General features: G+C 40.2%; 1 protein-coding gene across 5 annotated transcripts in view; it reads right to left on the reverse strand.

The window, feature by feature from the left end:
• Positions 1–16,354, reverse strand: part of LOC108240671 (signal-induced proliferation-associated 1-like protein 2) — a 101,990-nt gene that overhangs the window by 44,458 nt on the left and 41,178 nt on the right. For all 5 annotated transcript variants that reach the window (XM_017424329.3, XM_017424327.3, XM_037973488.1 and 2 more), the window contains 6 exons: positions 14,657–14,790; positions 13,036–13,224; positions 6,174–6,348; positions 5,826–5,929; positions 2,732–2,889; positions 1,565–2,141 (listed from right to left, as the gene is read on the reverse strand). In XM_017424329.3, coding sequence (XP_017279818.1) covers positions 1,565–2,141; positions 2,732–2,889; positions 5,826–5,929; positions 6,174–6,348; positions 13,036–13,224; positions 14,657–14,790 — 1,337 coding nt within the window. The remainder of the gene's footprint in view (positions 1–1,564; positions 2,142–2,731; positions 2,890–5,825; positions 5,930–6,173; positions 6,349–13,035; positions 13,225–14,656; positions 14,791–16,354) is intronic.

Consider the following 16,354-nt stretch of genomic DNA (forward strand, 5'->3'; position numbering starts at 1 on the left):
CAATATCTCATAATGGTTTATCCTCATCAACCTGCGACCTGAATGCCCCTCTGTGAATTCTGAGAAACGAGTCATAAAAAAAAGAATCATTATCAGGAATCATAATCCTGTCTGAAGCTCAATGAGTCTGTTTACAAGCTGCACACTCAACAACCAGCGCTCTTAGTAAGCAGTGCAAATGTCCAGGGACTGAAACGGAGGAAGTTCATTAAGAACTGCAACACAAAGCTTCGCAGAGTTGAAGGTCATCCAAGCTAAGATAACATTTCTGACCTGATGATCAAAATAAACCAAAAAGGTTTGCATTTCAAAGGATACAATAGCTGGAGTAACACTAAATTTCCCAGTTTTACCACAATTCTGTAGTAAAACCACTTAAAATCAGAGTGATGGTTTTTTCCACAAAGCCAGCGTATGAAACAAAGATTTGCGGGGGTCGCGCCGATGGCAAATGGCTTCTTCATGTTTCATGCAAAAAGGTCAGCTGTATCTTTCCATCCACAAGTTAGCGTGACCAATCTTCCACAAGAAAGCTTTTAGATTCTTGAGGAGAAAAAAAAAAAAAAAATGCTGCAATGAGGCCAACATCGTTCACACGTTACTGAAAAATGAAAGGGTCTGAAAATTCACTCATGGTGCCACCCAGCTAATGTCTGGCTAGTGGCCATATGACCGTCATGCCAACTACTGTGTTTCCATAGCAATGCTGAGAACAGGAAGAACTAAATACAAGTGCTTTTCTCATTTCCAAAGCACTGAGAAAGACAAGGACAAGAATACATTTTATAAACTTCTGACACGGTGTTAAAACTTTGTTCCTGGATCACCAAGATGCTCCATTTATCACCCGACATGTATGTGTGTTGAAAGACAAATTCAACTCTCAGAAAGTAATCTACAACTGATTACCTTTTGGAGTCAGCCCAATTAAAGATGGCTGCCGTAACGAACACAAAAACATCTAGAACTCAGTGAAGTTTACAGACACTGAGCTATAATTTGTTGTGGTTGTAGCTGAGAGTCATTCACAACACACACTTTGTTTAAGCACATACAGATTTTGCAAGATCTCATTGTGCATAACCATTTTCGAGATTTGACGAAAACGGCTATAAAATGTGGCAGGTGATATGCATTCCTTCAGAGAATGAAACCCCTTTAAATCCTATTATTGCAGCCATCTTTATTCTCTGGTTTTGTTTCATTTGAGGTGCTTTTTGCTTGAATATTAGCACAACCTGGACTGCACCTTGCTCGGTCCATCAAACAGATCGGCACACCAGCAGCAAATGGTTTAATTGTTTTTACTCTAATCTGCTCATTATGCTGCAAATAAACCTGATGTCAAACCAAAATGAAACCCACAATTACTCCCAGTGAGAGCAAATGCAAAATTATTTTCCCCTCGCAGTGAGGGGGCTGACCACCGTCAGTTTTATGTTCTGTAAAATGTTTGTTTGGTACAATTTGAGATTTAAACCAAAGGATTAAAGCGTTAATCCTGCAGTCATTAAGAACTCAAAGATATCAGAGATTATTGAAGTTGAGTCTTTAAGGGTCTTACCTCCAGTCTTTGCACCATCTCTCGGATGTCTTCTCCGCAGTTGTCATGGGCCGACAGCATGATACACTCCCCGCGCTCATAAAAGATCTTAATGCTCATAATCCCTGAGGTCCATCCGATGACATCACGACACGAGCAGTTGAACACCACATTTTTCGACTCCTCTTCAATGAGCACGATGAACTCGTTGGATATGCCAAGCAAACAGTCTACGTCCATGGACTGGCTAAAGTCCCGGGCGCAGACGCTCCAGGTGATGGCTCCCACGCTGAACAGGTGTGCGTCCTTCCTGGGCTTCACCTTCTCCTTCTTCTTGGCTCCGAGTGTGATGAAGCTGAATTTGACAGCCGAGTCGATAGTAGCCGTGCTCACAAAGTTCTCGGCGAGGTCCTTCAAGTACTCCTGCCGCGTACGAGTCGCCATGGCTCTGAACTTCTCCGACTTGTGAGCAGCGTTCTCGCCGTTGATGACCTTGGCGAGCAGGAAGTCCCTGAAAACGGCAGACTTTGGGAAGGTCACAGACTTGGGAATAGGGGGTCCAAACGGAGGGACGTCCTTAGATCTGGATACAGCCACGCTAAAAAAAAAGACGAAACAAAGAGTGTAACAAATTTACTCAAACGCAGCCGTGACAGTCCGGAAGAGTTAAAAGGAACTTCACACACAATGAGCACTTTAATGTTTGAATCATATGGCATTTTAGAAAATTACTTTTCAGAGGAGGAAATCAGAGTAATCATCTGCGTTCAACGAGCCCCATGTTATTAGCAAATGTTTCCTAGGCTCAAAAAAAAAACCTGACAAAGTTCCAAGTCCTAATTTCAAGGTGTCTGTGAAGATAATAACTGTATCATCACTGAACAGATCAAAAGTGCTCTGTGATTTGTGCACATTACTATAAAGTCATGACAGAAACTACAGAAGGAACACAGCAAGCTATTATTATCACTCTTTCAAATTAGAACCTCTAAAAGTCCATTTGCCGTGAAGACATTTACGCAAAGCCCATCAAACGATGAACGCGCTCTCCTTTATTGTCATTAGCACATTAGTTTCCTCCTTATTGCAGGGTTCAACTCTTCTTACCTTTTTTTTTTTTTTTTTACAGAACAGAGAGCTATAATTTGAAAGTGCCTTTCAGGAAAAGTGCAGTTTTGTTCTGCTTACCTGTAGCAGACGTTATCAGTGCAGGGGTTGTGGACTTTGACGATGACAAACACATGTTGGAAATGAGAGCGGATGTTTTTGGGGGTGAAAGGAAGGGCCCCGGGCTCCTGGAATACTATGGTGACGATGTCATTGCCAATGTGCCTCTTTCTTAATAACTAAAAATACAAAAGAGAATAGAGTCAAATACAGAAAAAAGGCATTGTGCACCAGGTAATGGGAAAGATCATAATTCATGATAATTATTCGAGTGAGACCATGAAAACCGTAGCAGTAAAGTAGATTAGATGGAGGCACGATAAGCTATAATTTACTTTAACAATAAATAAAGTGTAGAGCTCTTTATACACGTTGGTTTCTACAAGGGTGCTCTTTATCTAGCTTTTTAATTAATTTTTTTGTAAATAAAAAACTAAAACGAAGGACACCTGTTCAAAATTCCAACATAACCTTTTAATAATCTAAGATAAAAAATAAAAAAAATTTAAAAAACACTTAAATTTTGATGTATGAAAAAAAAAAAAACAAGAACCAGAACCAGCATTAAAGCTGCTGCCAGTGGCTCATTATGGTCACCGTGGTAACCACACACGCGTGTTTCTCACTCCCTGACTGTGACGCTAATGAGGCAGACAGAAACAGACCGAAAAGTAAGCCTTACAGAAACATTCGCTGCACAAAAAACTTTAAATCAGATCTTAGAAATTCTTTAATCACAAGCGGCAGAAGACTCAGATGGTCACACATGTGAACATTTATGTTTCTACAGCGTTTCATGGAAAAAATATGGCAACTTAAAAAGACCCTTCACTTCTGATTTTAGAAAATAAGTCTATGGAAGCTTGTGTTAATGCTCTGCAGTCTGAAGAGATTTGGAAATAAACCGTAAGTCCTATGGAAGAAAACGAAGAAAGATGCCTACGTTTTGATGTATGATTTGTAGAAAGTACCAAAAAGGGTTGCAGGAGCAGTAAGAGTTTTTTGTGCAAAAGATCAGAACATTTTAGACAACTGAAACGTTAGTGAGTGACATCATCAGCTGCAGGTTGAACATTTGGAAAATCAATTAAGAAAAAAATCATTAAACTGACCCGTTTAAACTAGAGCTCCAAAGACAACTGGGTTTTCTCATCCGTTTCACCAAAATCCCATTGATCACTATTATTATTATTATTATTTATTTTTCTTGCAGTGTTTTGCTACTTTTGTCTGCATCGTGGGTCGCACCGCTACAAAAGTCAGAGCCCACAACTCCTGATTGGGCTCCAAGTGCTGGTGAACATTTTGTTTTATTTTAAAGCCGTGCAACAAATAACGGGACAATAATTTGATTTAAATTCTTAAGCACATTGAGGAATTTCAAATGATATAAAGAAAATCATTTTTTTAGCATCTCCATTACACACCTAACAGTGAAAATAAATAAATAAATAAATAACTTCTTAGAATGGTATCTTCCTAATTGGAAACTGAAAAGTAAAAACCATCTTTGGGTGGAAGAGATATTATCACCAAACCTAATTAATGCCTTTTTGTTGGATTTGGTGTATTTACCCAAACTCATTTTGCACCTCTTGTATTGTTGGATTGCTCTGATACTTAACCTCATTCTGCCTGGAACGAGGTTGTCGGGGGGGTCAGGGAGAGTCCAAAACAAGCAGGATTAGAGGGTACAGGGGTGAATTGGAAAGGATGAAGGGATGAGAGGAGCCTGCTGGAAGATTACCACCAGGGATTAAATTAAACTATCCCACCACACAAGAGGAGAAGAAAAGAGAAAGAGCCTCCTTCAGCCAATCAAACATTTCAGGTGAAGTTCACAACCTTCCTCTCCATTATATCTCACTGTGTGGACGCCGAGTCAAGATTCCCACTTTTCCTTTCCTTTTATAGTTTATTCTGAACATTTTTTGCAATGAAAATACTTTCCGTTTCAACCATTCATGCATCAAAACGTTCAGCAGAAATAAGAAATAACAGTGGGATTTTTGGCTTTTGTAACTTTTCAAACTATTTACCTTTATTTAAAATTACCTGTAAGAAATACTTTAACATCTCTGCAATTTTATCAAAAACATATTTCTCATTGAAATCTGCTCTTATGCTAATTTAAGCTTTTAGCTAGCCTTTTGCCACTTTTACTTATTAGCTACTTTAAATTAGCTTTTTAGTACTTTTGCTACTTTCAGCTAGTCCTTTTCTTTATTTCACTGCCTTTTGCTATTTGTACCCAGCATTTTGCTACCTTTAGCTTTTAATTAGCTTTTTAGCTTTTAGCTACTTTTAGTTTTAAGCATGTTTTTTGCTACTTTTAGTTAGCCTTTTAGTACTTTTAGATTTTGCTACTTTCAGCTAGTCCTCCTTATTTCACTAGCCTTTTGGTAATTTTTGCTACCTTTAACTTTTAATTAGCTTTTTGCCAGTTTTAGCTTTTAGCTAACCTTTTGCTTCTTTTAGGTTTTACCTAGCCTTTTACCTTTTAGCTACTTTTAATTTTAAGCAAGTTTATTTTGCTACTTTTAGTTAGCCTTTCCTAATATTAGCTCTCCTTTTGCCCATTTTAACCGTCATTTTACTACTTTTAGCACCTTTTAGCTTCTGTTTAGCTTCATTTTATCTTTAACAACTCAGTTTCAGCTCCATCAGCAGATTTCAGCCCTCAGAGAAAATGAAGTTTCAGTTCTCCATCAGTCTACACGAAGTGAATACCTCTACGAGGCTGCATGCACGGCTTTTACTACAGATTAATACAAGAACTTCTCCCAACGTGATGCAGTTATTGAGATGTTGAAACTACTCAGACAGACACAAAGGCTTATCTAATACCATGGCAGGTCCATCCCATGGGGACACACTGATTAAAATCCCGCCATGGGCCACCGTCACCATGGCAATGCTGATGTTTTCAACTAATAGGTTATTGCCACGGCAAAAACGACTCTCTGGGGAAGACTATAAGAAGTCAGTATTTGATATATCATAAAAGGAAGCTGCTCAGGGACTTCTTACATCCATTAAATGGTGGTTCTCTGCACAGAAGAACAAACATGGTGGTCTGCTGCTGGGGTGGGGTGTTATGAAGCACACAGTTTACCTGCTGCCGGTTGTTGGGTGTGTAGGGCAGCATGGTGGATACATGAAACATCAGCTCGTAGTCCTTGTAGGTGGTGTACAGAGAGTGTGTGCCTGTCGAGTCGGCTGGAAGAGAGCAGAAAGCTGCATGAGGTCATGGCCTCGTTACAGAAGGTCATTATGTCAAATAATCTGTTGGATTAATCAAACATAAATGCAGATTACCAAGACCTAGGCTTAAAAAAAAAGAAACACATTATAGCCCCCTGAAAGCAACGTTAAGCACAGCAGAGGATCTGCATCCAGCTGGATTTAAGGTGTGCGAGTTCCCACTCGGTCAATGTTTAGGTTGTTGTGAGCTTCAGCTTACTTTTGTTATCCAGCTGAGCTCTGTATTTGGTGAAGCCTTTGAGCCGCACCCTCTGACCAAGCAGATCCAAGAACTCCTCGAGCGCCGGTCCACCGCTTTCGTTGTTGTACATCTCCTCCTCCGTGCTCTGGCCTGCCTTACAGTAAAGCACCCCCACTTTGTGCTGGAAGCTCAGCTGGAACGAGGAGCACACGGAGACATTCGGTGAGCATCATTTCCTGTCACCAAGACGTATCCCACACCACTCGCATGTACGGCACATTATTTACTCAGGCCATGAGAGGGCCAACTTTCCATCACATCACAGCTTTATAACCCTTCCCGGAGAGGCCTGAAATCCCCTTTTTGTAAAGTCAGGCTGTTTTCTCAGGAGCACCAAGCAGAGCGTAAATCAAGCCAAGCTATTAGCTGCTATTTAAAGAGCAGCTGTGGAGCAACAAGGGAGGGACTTAGAGATATACAGCAAAATAACACAGAAAACTGCATCAAATTACCAGCATTAAAGTTAATGTTTCCTTCTTTTTTTTGGAGCAAAATAGTTTTTTGTGGCACCTAAGTCTAATTTGAAGCAAATGGCAAATAAAAAAAATACTTTTTTGGATAAACTTGCATTTCTTGAAGAAATGCATATCACCCACAGCCTTTAATGCCAGAGTTTCAGACTTATTTCTCACCATAAGATGATCTTAAAGGAGTCATATTGTGAGATTGCATGGTTAAAATACTGCACGTGCCGTGGATGACTCTCAGCTACTACCACACCAAATATTAGTGCAGTATCTGCAAAACTGACTGAATTGTAGCTATGTTGGCTGTGCCGGCCATCTTGAATTGACCAAAAGTCAATCAGCTGTAGTCCAATGATTATTTTCTGAATGTTTGATAAAACTTCGACCAGTGGTTCATGAAATATTTTGGTAACAGACAAACACACACTCTCAGACGCAGGCAGAAACATTACTGCCCACTTTTCGCCTTTTTTTGGCGGCGGGAAATAAAGATGGCTCCCTAAGTTCGGTCCCTATAGCTCAAAATTTACAGCTGGACCTCGGGAGTAAAATGTCAATCTGTAAGAAGAAGAAAAGGTTTCTCCTCGGTGTGATAGCCAATGAAAGGTCTATAAACCAAAACAAATTGGAAGTGTCCTTTTCCCTGTTTCCCGGTGTGCCCTCGACACCGTTGTCATGGTGACGCCTCTGTCAGGCCGTCTGCTCTGTACCGAAGCTCCTGTGATGATGGAAAGCTATTATAACTTCAAGCCCAGTGGAATTGGCATGAATGCCAATGATGTGCTCCTCTCTCTATTTTTTTTTTCTATAATTATACGGATTTACTTGACCTCCTGCTCCTCTTAGACTGGCCAGCGGCAAGGATAATCCTGCTGCCCTTTGGTGCAAATATGTTGCTGCTTGAAAGAGCAAACACTGGGAACATAAACCCTACACCCACCAGCAGATTAACATTGAGGCCCTTTGTTTAAGAAATATTTAATGTCTCTTTTCCTGGGCAGCACCAACTTCCAAATAAATGGAGACGTCTTCGCATTTTTTGTTAATTTGTTGTTTTCCTGATTGTCCAGCAGCAACAGAAAGCATTTTGACCTTTTCATGTTGTTTTAGACAAACTGAGCAGACTGCATAGCCTCCTTAGAGAAAGTTAAAAAAAGAAAAGGCACACGCAAACACCCGATACTTCATGAGCGGACACAGAAACGAGGGCATCGTGGCCCCTGGAGAGCTCTCAGAGGCACCTGAGGGATACAGCAGTGTCCTAATGCAACATGCAACCCCAATGTGACATCTGTGTACACTACTGATGCAGCAAAAACAGTTCAAATGGCTCCCAAAACCTGGCCTTGATGCTCAAGCACCATTACACAAACATCTATTTCTGGTCATTGCACTGGGCAGCTTTATTCCCCCCCACAGCATAATAGAAAGGAGGCTCGTCAGTAACTCTGTTTGGGATATAATTCATGGACAAGATTCTAAGGCACATAAGAATAACGTCTGATTATTTACACTGTTTCAGCTGAGATTAATAAGAAAAAAGAAAGATGATATGGACATGGATATGGTCAAGTTTTCATTGCAACTCTCACCAGTGGTCTTGAAACCCATGCAAATAGCTAAAATTAGTTTTCTCTTTAGGGCACAGCTGAAAGGAGGCCTTAGGGCAGGGGTCTCCAATCCTGGTCCTCGAGGGCTCCTATCCTGCATGTTTTACTTATTTCCCTGCTCCAACACTCCTGATTCAGAGAGTGGGTGATTGATTTAAATCAGGTGTGTTGGAGCAGAGAAACAAGTAAAACCTGCAGAATGGTGGCCCTCCAGGACCAGGATTGCCCACTCCTGGTTTAGGTTATAGAGCGCTTCGATCGACGTCATCAGGGTGTGCACACAGGATGTTTAATGGTTTAATGCCATGTTGGAAGACCAACAAAGAGCATTGGAGCCAACTTGGATCCACCACATCTAGCATCTATTTAAATTTATTCATTTACAGAGTCTGATGGTTCAGAAAAGATACGTCACAAATATAAGCTGAGCCAGCTGACGAGCAACGATACTGGCAGAAATTAAAGTTAGCGAACTACTTTAGCCCCAGTGAAGATGAGCATGTGAGGAAAAAGGCTGAACGATATAAATCAAATGTTTATTTCCTATCCTGCTATAGTAAATTATATGGTTTTCAACCTGAGCCCGTTCACGTATGAAGACCTCAAGGCACAGAAAAGTCTTCAAGCCTACAATTATCCCATCTCCTGTGAGGAAACCAGTGTTGTAGGGAGGGATGGTTACCACACAGTGACAGCCAGGGTGCGCGTTATTTAAAGAGGCAAACTAGTGATAAAGTGAAATATTTTAAATTATTTTTTCACAATACACTACACAGCATTCGCAGTCTAAATCAATTTAATTTTATGATGTTATCAGAGGAATCCATATAGCTAAAAGCTGTTTAAATTAGCACTGATTTGAGGTTAGTAGTTGAACGGTCCGGCCGACCAACATCTGGTACCTTTGCGAGTTTGTTCTCCTTGGTTTGTCACGATTGCAGGGATTCTGAAGACTTTTGATTTCTGTCAGACCTACTCAAGCAGCCGAAAACTGCACAAAAGCTGAGCATTATGGCTGAACGACCACAGTTGTTTATCCAAGAGAGCTGGTCCTCCATTATGTCGTTTAGACCGTGTCCAAACAGGCTGTAATGTCATTGCAGAGCGGTCTGTATCTAAAATTCACACGAGGGATTATACGTCTCATTTGGACTGAAAGAGCTTTGATATCTCTAGAAGAAACCGGTGAGAAAAACGTCTAGACTACCTTTGTCTGCTTGTTGCTGTGACCAGTTCTAGAGGAACTACTGTAAATATATATAAAAAACAAACCATCAGGGTCACCCATACAAAATGTTTCATTTACATAATATAAGAAGTAATTTTAGCACTGCAATAACAACCTCAGCAGGTGGTAGATTACTCTAAAACTAGTGGAACAAATCATATTTAAGCTTGAATTATATTTAAGAGTTAAAACGTGCTGCTGTGTCCATCAGGACTGATTTATAAACCTCTCCAGGCTTCTTTTTTTAAATCCCTTTATATAATTTATGTAGATTTGAGCACTGCAACAGTTTTCTTTGTCTATGAGACAAAAGTTAAACCTGTCGTTAGTTTAAAAGAGAAAAATAGTAATAACCTTCATCTTATCTCGTGTAGCTCAAGACCAACCTGTTGATGTCTGCATACTATGTTTATCTACTTTTCATCATTTATTTTAGTATCAAGATTTAAAATAAATTTGACACACAATTTATATTCAACAAGTTAGGACATCATTAGGATGTTGGTCCTTAAATCTAAGTCAGTTTAAAAGCTTAATGCTTCTTTCCCCAGGTCCATCTGTGCATTCTGTCATTATGATGTGAAATACATCCACCTATATTCTCTTCTCTTCTTACATCCATGGTCATTACAGCAAAGTCCATAAACCCAGTTTTAAGAGATACTCTTTCTGCAGCACTAATCCTGAGGAGATTGGGAATACTCCAAGTCGGTCTGTTTGCTACCAGAGAGGACATTTAACACTTTCCCGTCCTCTCGAATCCCAACCGCACATCCTGAGCCGAGTTCTGCTGAGGTTTCTCTGTTAAAAGGGAGTCATTTCTTTCCGCTGTCGCCGGCGTGCTGCTCAGGATGGGAGAAAAATGAAGATTTGACAATCTGCTGGCTTTCTTAGAAAAATAGAGATTAAATAATGTATGTGAATGTTTCTGTACAGACTTGTTTTTGAGAGGACTTAATTAACACACACAGGCAAACTCAAATATTAAAAAAATCTCCTAAGTGATGTGAGTACACACACAGATTAGTCTTTTTACATGTAGCTGAAGAAAACTGCACTCAAGCAAAGAAAAAAAAAAAATTACTATATGCGCAGTTCCTGCTGTGCAATGTTGGCTCCGTCACAAAAACACATTAGAGAGGCCATCTAAGTCCAGCTTGGTTAAAATAGCAGTTATTAAAGAGGTGCTTGGCAGGGAGAGTGCAACAGTAATGATTAAACCAGTAGAGAACAAAAATACTGATGTTCGGATCTAAAACTGGCTTCCACTGGTTTGTCTGGGTTTTAAATCCCAGTTCTTCCTCCCCTGAAGGAAACTTTCTTATATCATCTCGTTGTCTTCCTCTTTCTCTCACAGTATGTGTCAATTTCAGTCTGAAGACAAGTCTTTTATTCCTAAAGCAAAACATCCCTAAGGAGTTTATTACAGTCATAATTAGAGATAAAAAGTCTTTAAACCTGAATGCATTAGTTGGTTTTAGAGAGACCACTCCACTGCTGTTTAAACATGAGTTACTATAATTTAATATACAAAAAGAGACGTGGCGGAGGAGGCGTTACTACTGTCAACTGGAAGGACGGGTAAATGGTAATAGGTGTAATTAAACTAATAAGCAGTCTATTTTCTGATCGTAAAACAAGTGTTTGACCACCGGCTAATCCTTCCACTCCCACTGGATGGTCAATTAAAGGACTTGAGATCACATAATTACAATTATTTGCATTTTTTCCCCTATAGAAATAACCCAAGATGTCAATCTCAACTATCTAGGAATATCATTGTATCATATAGCTTTCAAGTAAAGTAATCTGCTGCTAAAGTTTCTGCAGAACACGACTGACAAAAACAACTACTGATGAGCTGAAGGATCAAGAATTTGTTGTCTAGTTTTATTATAAAGCACATATGAAACTCCTGCTACTGTGTGTCCATCCTTAACCAGCCTTTTTCTCCAACAAATGTCTGAAAGATATCCTAATAAGCCTTAAATATCATTAACTGTATATTAGATTTCAGTTAGTCAAACATTTTAATTCACAAACTGATAATCAGTGAAGGAGACAAAACTGTACTTTTCTTAGAATAATAGTTTGTTTTCTGGGAGTCAAAGGAGAGGTTACAGCATTTGTGTCTTCTGAAACAAAAACAGAAGACAATTAAATTTACTTTAGCTTAAATTCAGTGTAGTTTAAGGATTGGGTTGGGTAATAAGTTAGTTTTTTAATTGTCCATCTTCAGTCCAGTCACTGGCGACTGGCGATATATTTTATATTTTATGTTTGAGGTTTTGTTGTTTGTTTTTTTATGAATAAGGATCCTCCATAAAACTGTAGAAGTAGGCTATTTGTGGCCAAAAAGATTACTAAGTCAAAACCTTCGACAAGAAAAATGCCAGATCTGTGCAAGCAGCTCCGGGCTGCAGACAGCTTTATCACTCCGAGGACAAACATGTGGTCAACTTCTAAAATAGCGCCCTTATTGTCACGGTACGATGTTTTTGAAAGTTGGAACCTGCAGGGAAAAGGTCTTTTAAAAAAAAAAACCTAGTTTCCGGTCTTCACACCGAGTTCAGTTCAGTAAGGAATCTTATCCGAGCGTCGCTTAGCGGTGAAGAAAAGCAGGCATTTGATCTACCTATGCCACATTATCAAGCCTCAGCTCAAAGCCAGACGTGACGGACGTGAGCTCCGCAGGGAACAACAGGAAACTGCCACAGCATTTCACTGATGACATAAATAAAACAAGCAGTTATTTAATTTGTCTGAAAGCCTGTGTTTAAGCTGATTATGAAACAGAAGCCATGGCTTTGTTTCGTCTGATTGTTGCAATGGACGGTGACTCTTTTCTTAACAAACCTTTATTTCTCTTAGTGCAACTGTATCTTTTTATTTTGATTATGATAAAATTATGTTTGTTTGTTTTTAAAACTGCAATTGTTGCCATTTTAAACAAATAACCAGAGCTGCTCAGCAGGTCTTCGTCAGCCAGCTGAGGGACTCCTGAAAGGAATGGATGAGGTGGGTGTACTACAGCGTGTTGAGTTTTTGATTTGTAAGTGGAAAAATATGAGTTCAACCACCCAACCCTATTAACAATACTATGAAACAGTTTAGGGATGAACAATTTGTCCTTCCTGTAGAGCACAGATGTCAAACTCCATTCCTCGGGGGGCTGCTCTCCTGCATGTTTTAGATGAGTTCCTGCTTTAAAACACCTGCTTTAAATGGATGACTTGTTGCCATGCTCCTGGAGAACTTAATGATTTGATGAGGAGCTAATCAAACCATTTGAATCAGGTGTGTTGGAGCAGAAAAACCTAAAACCTCCAGGACAGCGGCCCTCGAGGCCTGGAGTTTGACACCCCTGCTGTCAGAACTCGACAAACGGATTAGAATGATTCAACTCTCCCATTGAAGACCGAGAGTGTTTGACCACAGATAGGTGCCGATATCATCAGGATAAGTCTGTGTTCACACTGAAGAGCCTGACTACAACAGGACATCGGCGTACTCACCCCTTGCTCGTCCAGTTTGAGGAGCTGCTCTGGGACTTTGGGAGAGTTGATGGCCAGTCTCAGACACTGGATATTAAGCTCGGGGATGACGTATTCCAGCACCTCCTTCAGCGGCAGCCCACGAGCGGTTCCATGTCTCGCCGTGGATGGAATGGCATCCTCCAGGATGGCTCCACGAAGGGTGGTTAACTAACGAAACAAAAATAGTGGAGATGTTTTTTTCAGATTCATCTGGTACAGTATGTTTATCGCCAGCTGCCTTTTGCCTTTATGCTAGTAAAGTATCTACCAGAGGGAGTTAAATGGAACTCAGGAACTAACCACTGAATGTACATCTACATCAGATTAACTTTAGGAATCAATCCAATTTAAGATGGCCACCACAGCAATTTAGTAAAACCTTTATTTGCAAGGTTTAACCAAAACTGCTGTAACTCTATCCCTTCTCATCATAAGATAATCTTAGTTTAAAACTCTGGCATGAAAGGCGGCGGGCAACATGCATTCCTTCAAGAAATGCATAGGTTAGCTCTTCGGCAGAGCACCTCATTAGTCAACCCAGTGGCTCCATTACGATGCATCTGGACCACATTAGGAAGTCAAATTTTAAATAATTAACTCAGGCTAACTGAACAGTGTATGTTAAGTGATTTGTCATCATTGAAACCATTAATATGCCAGTAAAAATGTTTGAAGCATGCACTCTGTAAGCCCATGTTTACATCCATAAATCCCATTTCCATCCACACAGCCTTTAGACATGAGCGTCAGCAGTCAATGGCCATCTGACAGAGAGGCCATCTGAAAAGCAGATTACTTAACAGACTTTGTGTATGTGTGTGTGTGTGTGTGTGTGTGTGAGAGAGAGAGGAGAGGGGGAGACCAGAGAGGGCATCAAGGCTAAATGATAGGATTTAACACAAATAGATGCTCCAGTGGTTGGGAAGTTAAAAACACTGTCTGCGTGCTACTTGCATGGCTACCATGACCCAGATACACGGTTTTATCATGGGAGGGGTGCTTCAAAGCAAGAACGGTGCTGGATATCAGTGACATTTCCCTGCCTGACGCATCTGTTGCGCCTGAATTATTCAGTGAATGAGACCAACCAGCATCAATCAAGGAAAGCTCTCAGTCCACCAGGGACATTCAGGAGAAGCATCTCAGTTTTTTGGATTAATCATGTTGTGAGTGTATACGTGTGTGTGTGTGTGTGTGTGTGAGAGAGAAACTGTCTATCAGAGTTGGTGTGATCGTCTTGCTTTCAGTGTTTGCATGACTGACCAGAATTGCTGGCCACGTTGGGGTGCTCAGAGCAGATTTACTTCTCCTGCCTGACTGAGCACTAAGCTGAATGACCTTAAAATACCAAATACAATATGTGAAATATGAAATATCCATTCTCCAGTTGGGCCAAAAAAATCCTTTCGGAGTCACTCATAACAAAGATTTCTGCTACCAAACCAAAAGTTGTCATTTCTGACTTGTCACAACAGCAGCTGTTTGTCACGCCGTCCTGAACATGTAACAACACGAGTTTGGTTCTGTGATCACATCTGCTGCCGCCTCAGATCAGTTTTTAAATGAGCTGCGCGTCGAAAAGGGTTCGTGATTAAGTTACCTGACTGGTTCTGAAGGTGATCCGATAATTGTACTGCATTCCATCTTTCTCCTTCCCCTCGTCCAGCTTCTCCCGGCGGATGCTCACTGCCACAGGACCCAGATTGTCATCTACCCCAAAATAGTTTTGGTGGTCTGGAGGGGAAACAGGAAAAAGAAGACGCATTTCAGGAGTTGCATAATTGCTTATAAATCTGTACTAAAAGGGAATTGATTCCAACTGTAGTTAGTTACTGTGTTATTCAGACATTCACGCTGCAGATTTCCTTTTTTTGATTTTTCTGTATGTGTTTTGTAATCCAACTCCTTCTGCACACTTTGTGCTATTTTAGGCATGCATGTATCAAAACCTTCAGCTCATTCAGGAGATGGGGGCTAAAACTTTTATTTATATAACTTTCAAAACCATTGTTCTTTTTAAACTTGCTCCATTTTGGTCTTTTTCTGCTACTTTTAGCTAGCGTTCTGGTATACAGCTTGTATGTTGCTACCGTCTCTGAGAACCACCAATCAAATTTAGTTAAAAACAGGTACATTGACAATAAAGTCTCTTATTCTTATTCCTTATTATTTTGCTAGTTTTAGCTTTTAGCTACAGTTCTGCTACTTTTAGTTTTTGTTTCTCAAGCCATTGGTTACTTTCAGCTTCCAACTAATCCTTGTCTACTTTTAGCTACTTTTTTGTTACTTTTAGTTAGCATTTAGCTCCTTTAGCTTTAAGTATTCTGCTTTTAGCTCATGTGCTTCTTATTAGTTCAACAACTTAGTTTTAGCTCCTTTCAACAAAGTCATTCACACAAATGTAGTTTCTCCAGGTAAAATATTTACTTTTTAGAAATAATTTGACATCATTTAGATGCCAATCAGATCAGTGTTTATGTATTTAATTTCCTTAATCATAATAAATGTTTTTTTGACTCATGATGGCCATATTGTGACCATTATTACTGAGTATTAGTAAAGAAATTATTCACTTGACTCAAACCTGAGAGCTTCGGTTTGTTGTTACAGAAGTGGGATATAAAAACCTTTTTCCAGCTCTGACCCAGATACTTCATACAAACCTTCACACCTTTTTTAAAATCCTGTAACACACTGCACACTCTGCACTCTGCAACAATGTTTTCTTCACTTTAACTCAGCATTAATGATGAATTTGGACCTTTAATAGTACATGAAGTCAAAGTATGACATGTTTCTGAAGTAGTGCATTTATCATCCCTGGCAGATGCAGAAACGAATAGTTGTACGCTGTGCTCTTGTTCCGTTTTTAGTTTTTAGGTTTCCTAGCTGCATTCAAGATCAGGACAGAGTACGTCTACCTTCAGGGCCCGCATGAGGTCCTTTTAGTTTGGGTTTAGAGCATTTCTGCTCTCTTGGCGATCAGAACTCAGGACTTTAAAACGTGGGTGGCACGGGGCTGAAGCGGGTTGCATGCTTGCAGCACAGCAAGAGGTGGGTAGTGGCTTTAAACCTGCTTGGTCTGCCTCACTACAGTGGCTCTGTAACGTACAGATGGTACAACCGGGATGCAAACCCGCCTCCCGGTCAAAATCAGCCAGGCTCGGCTCAACCCACCCACGACCCAAGATAAGATTAAGCAGGTATTGCTGATGGACTGGATTATTAGATGAACTGGCCAAGCAATTTGCATGAGCCGTTGATAAAAGGAGATTTGTATAAATTCTAAATTAAGTAT

Source organism: Kryptolebias marmoratus, linkage group LG22 (genome assembly GCF_001649575.2).
Source record: "Kryptolebias marmoratus isolate JLee-2015 linkage group LG22, ASM164957v2, whole genome shotgun sequence".
NCBI lineage: Eukaryota > Metazoa > Chordata > Actinopteri > Cyprinodontiformes > Rivulidae > Kryptolebias > Kryptolebias marmoratus.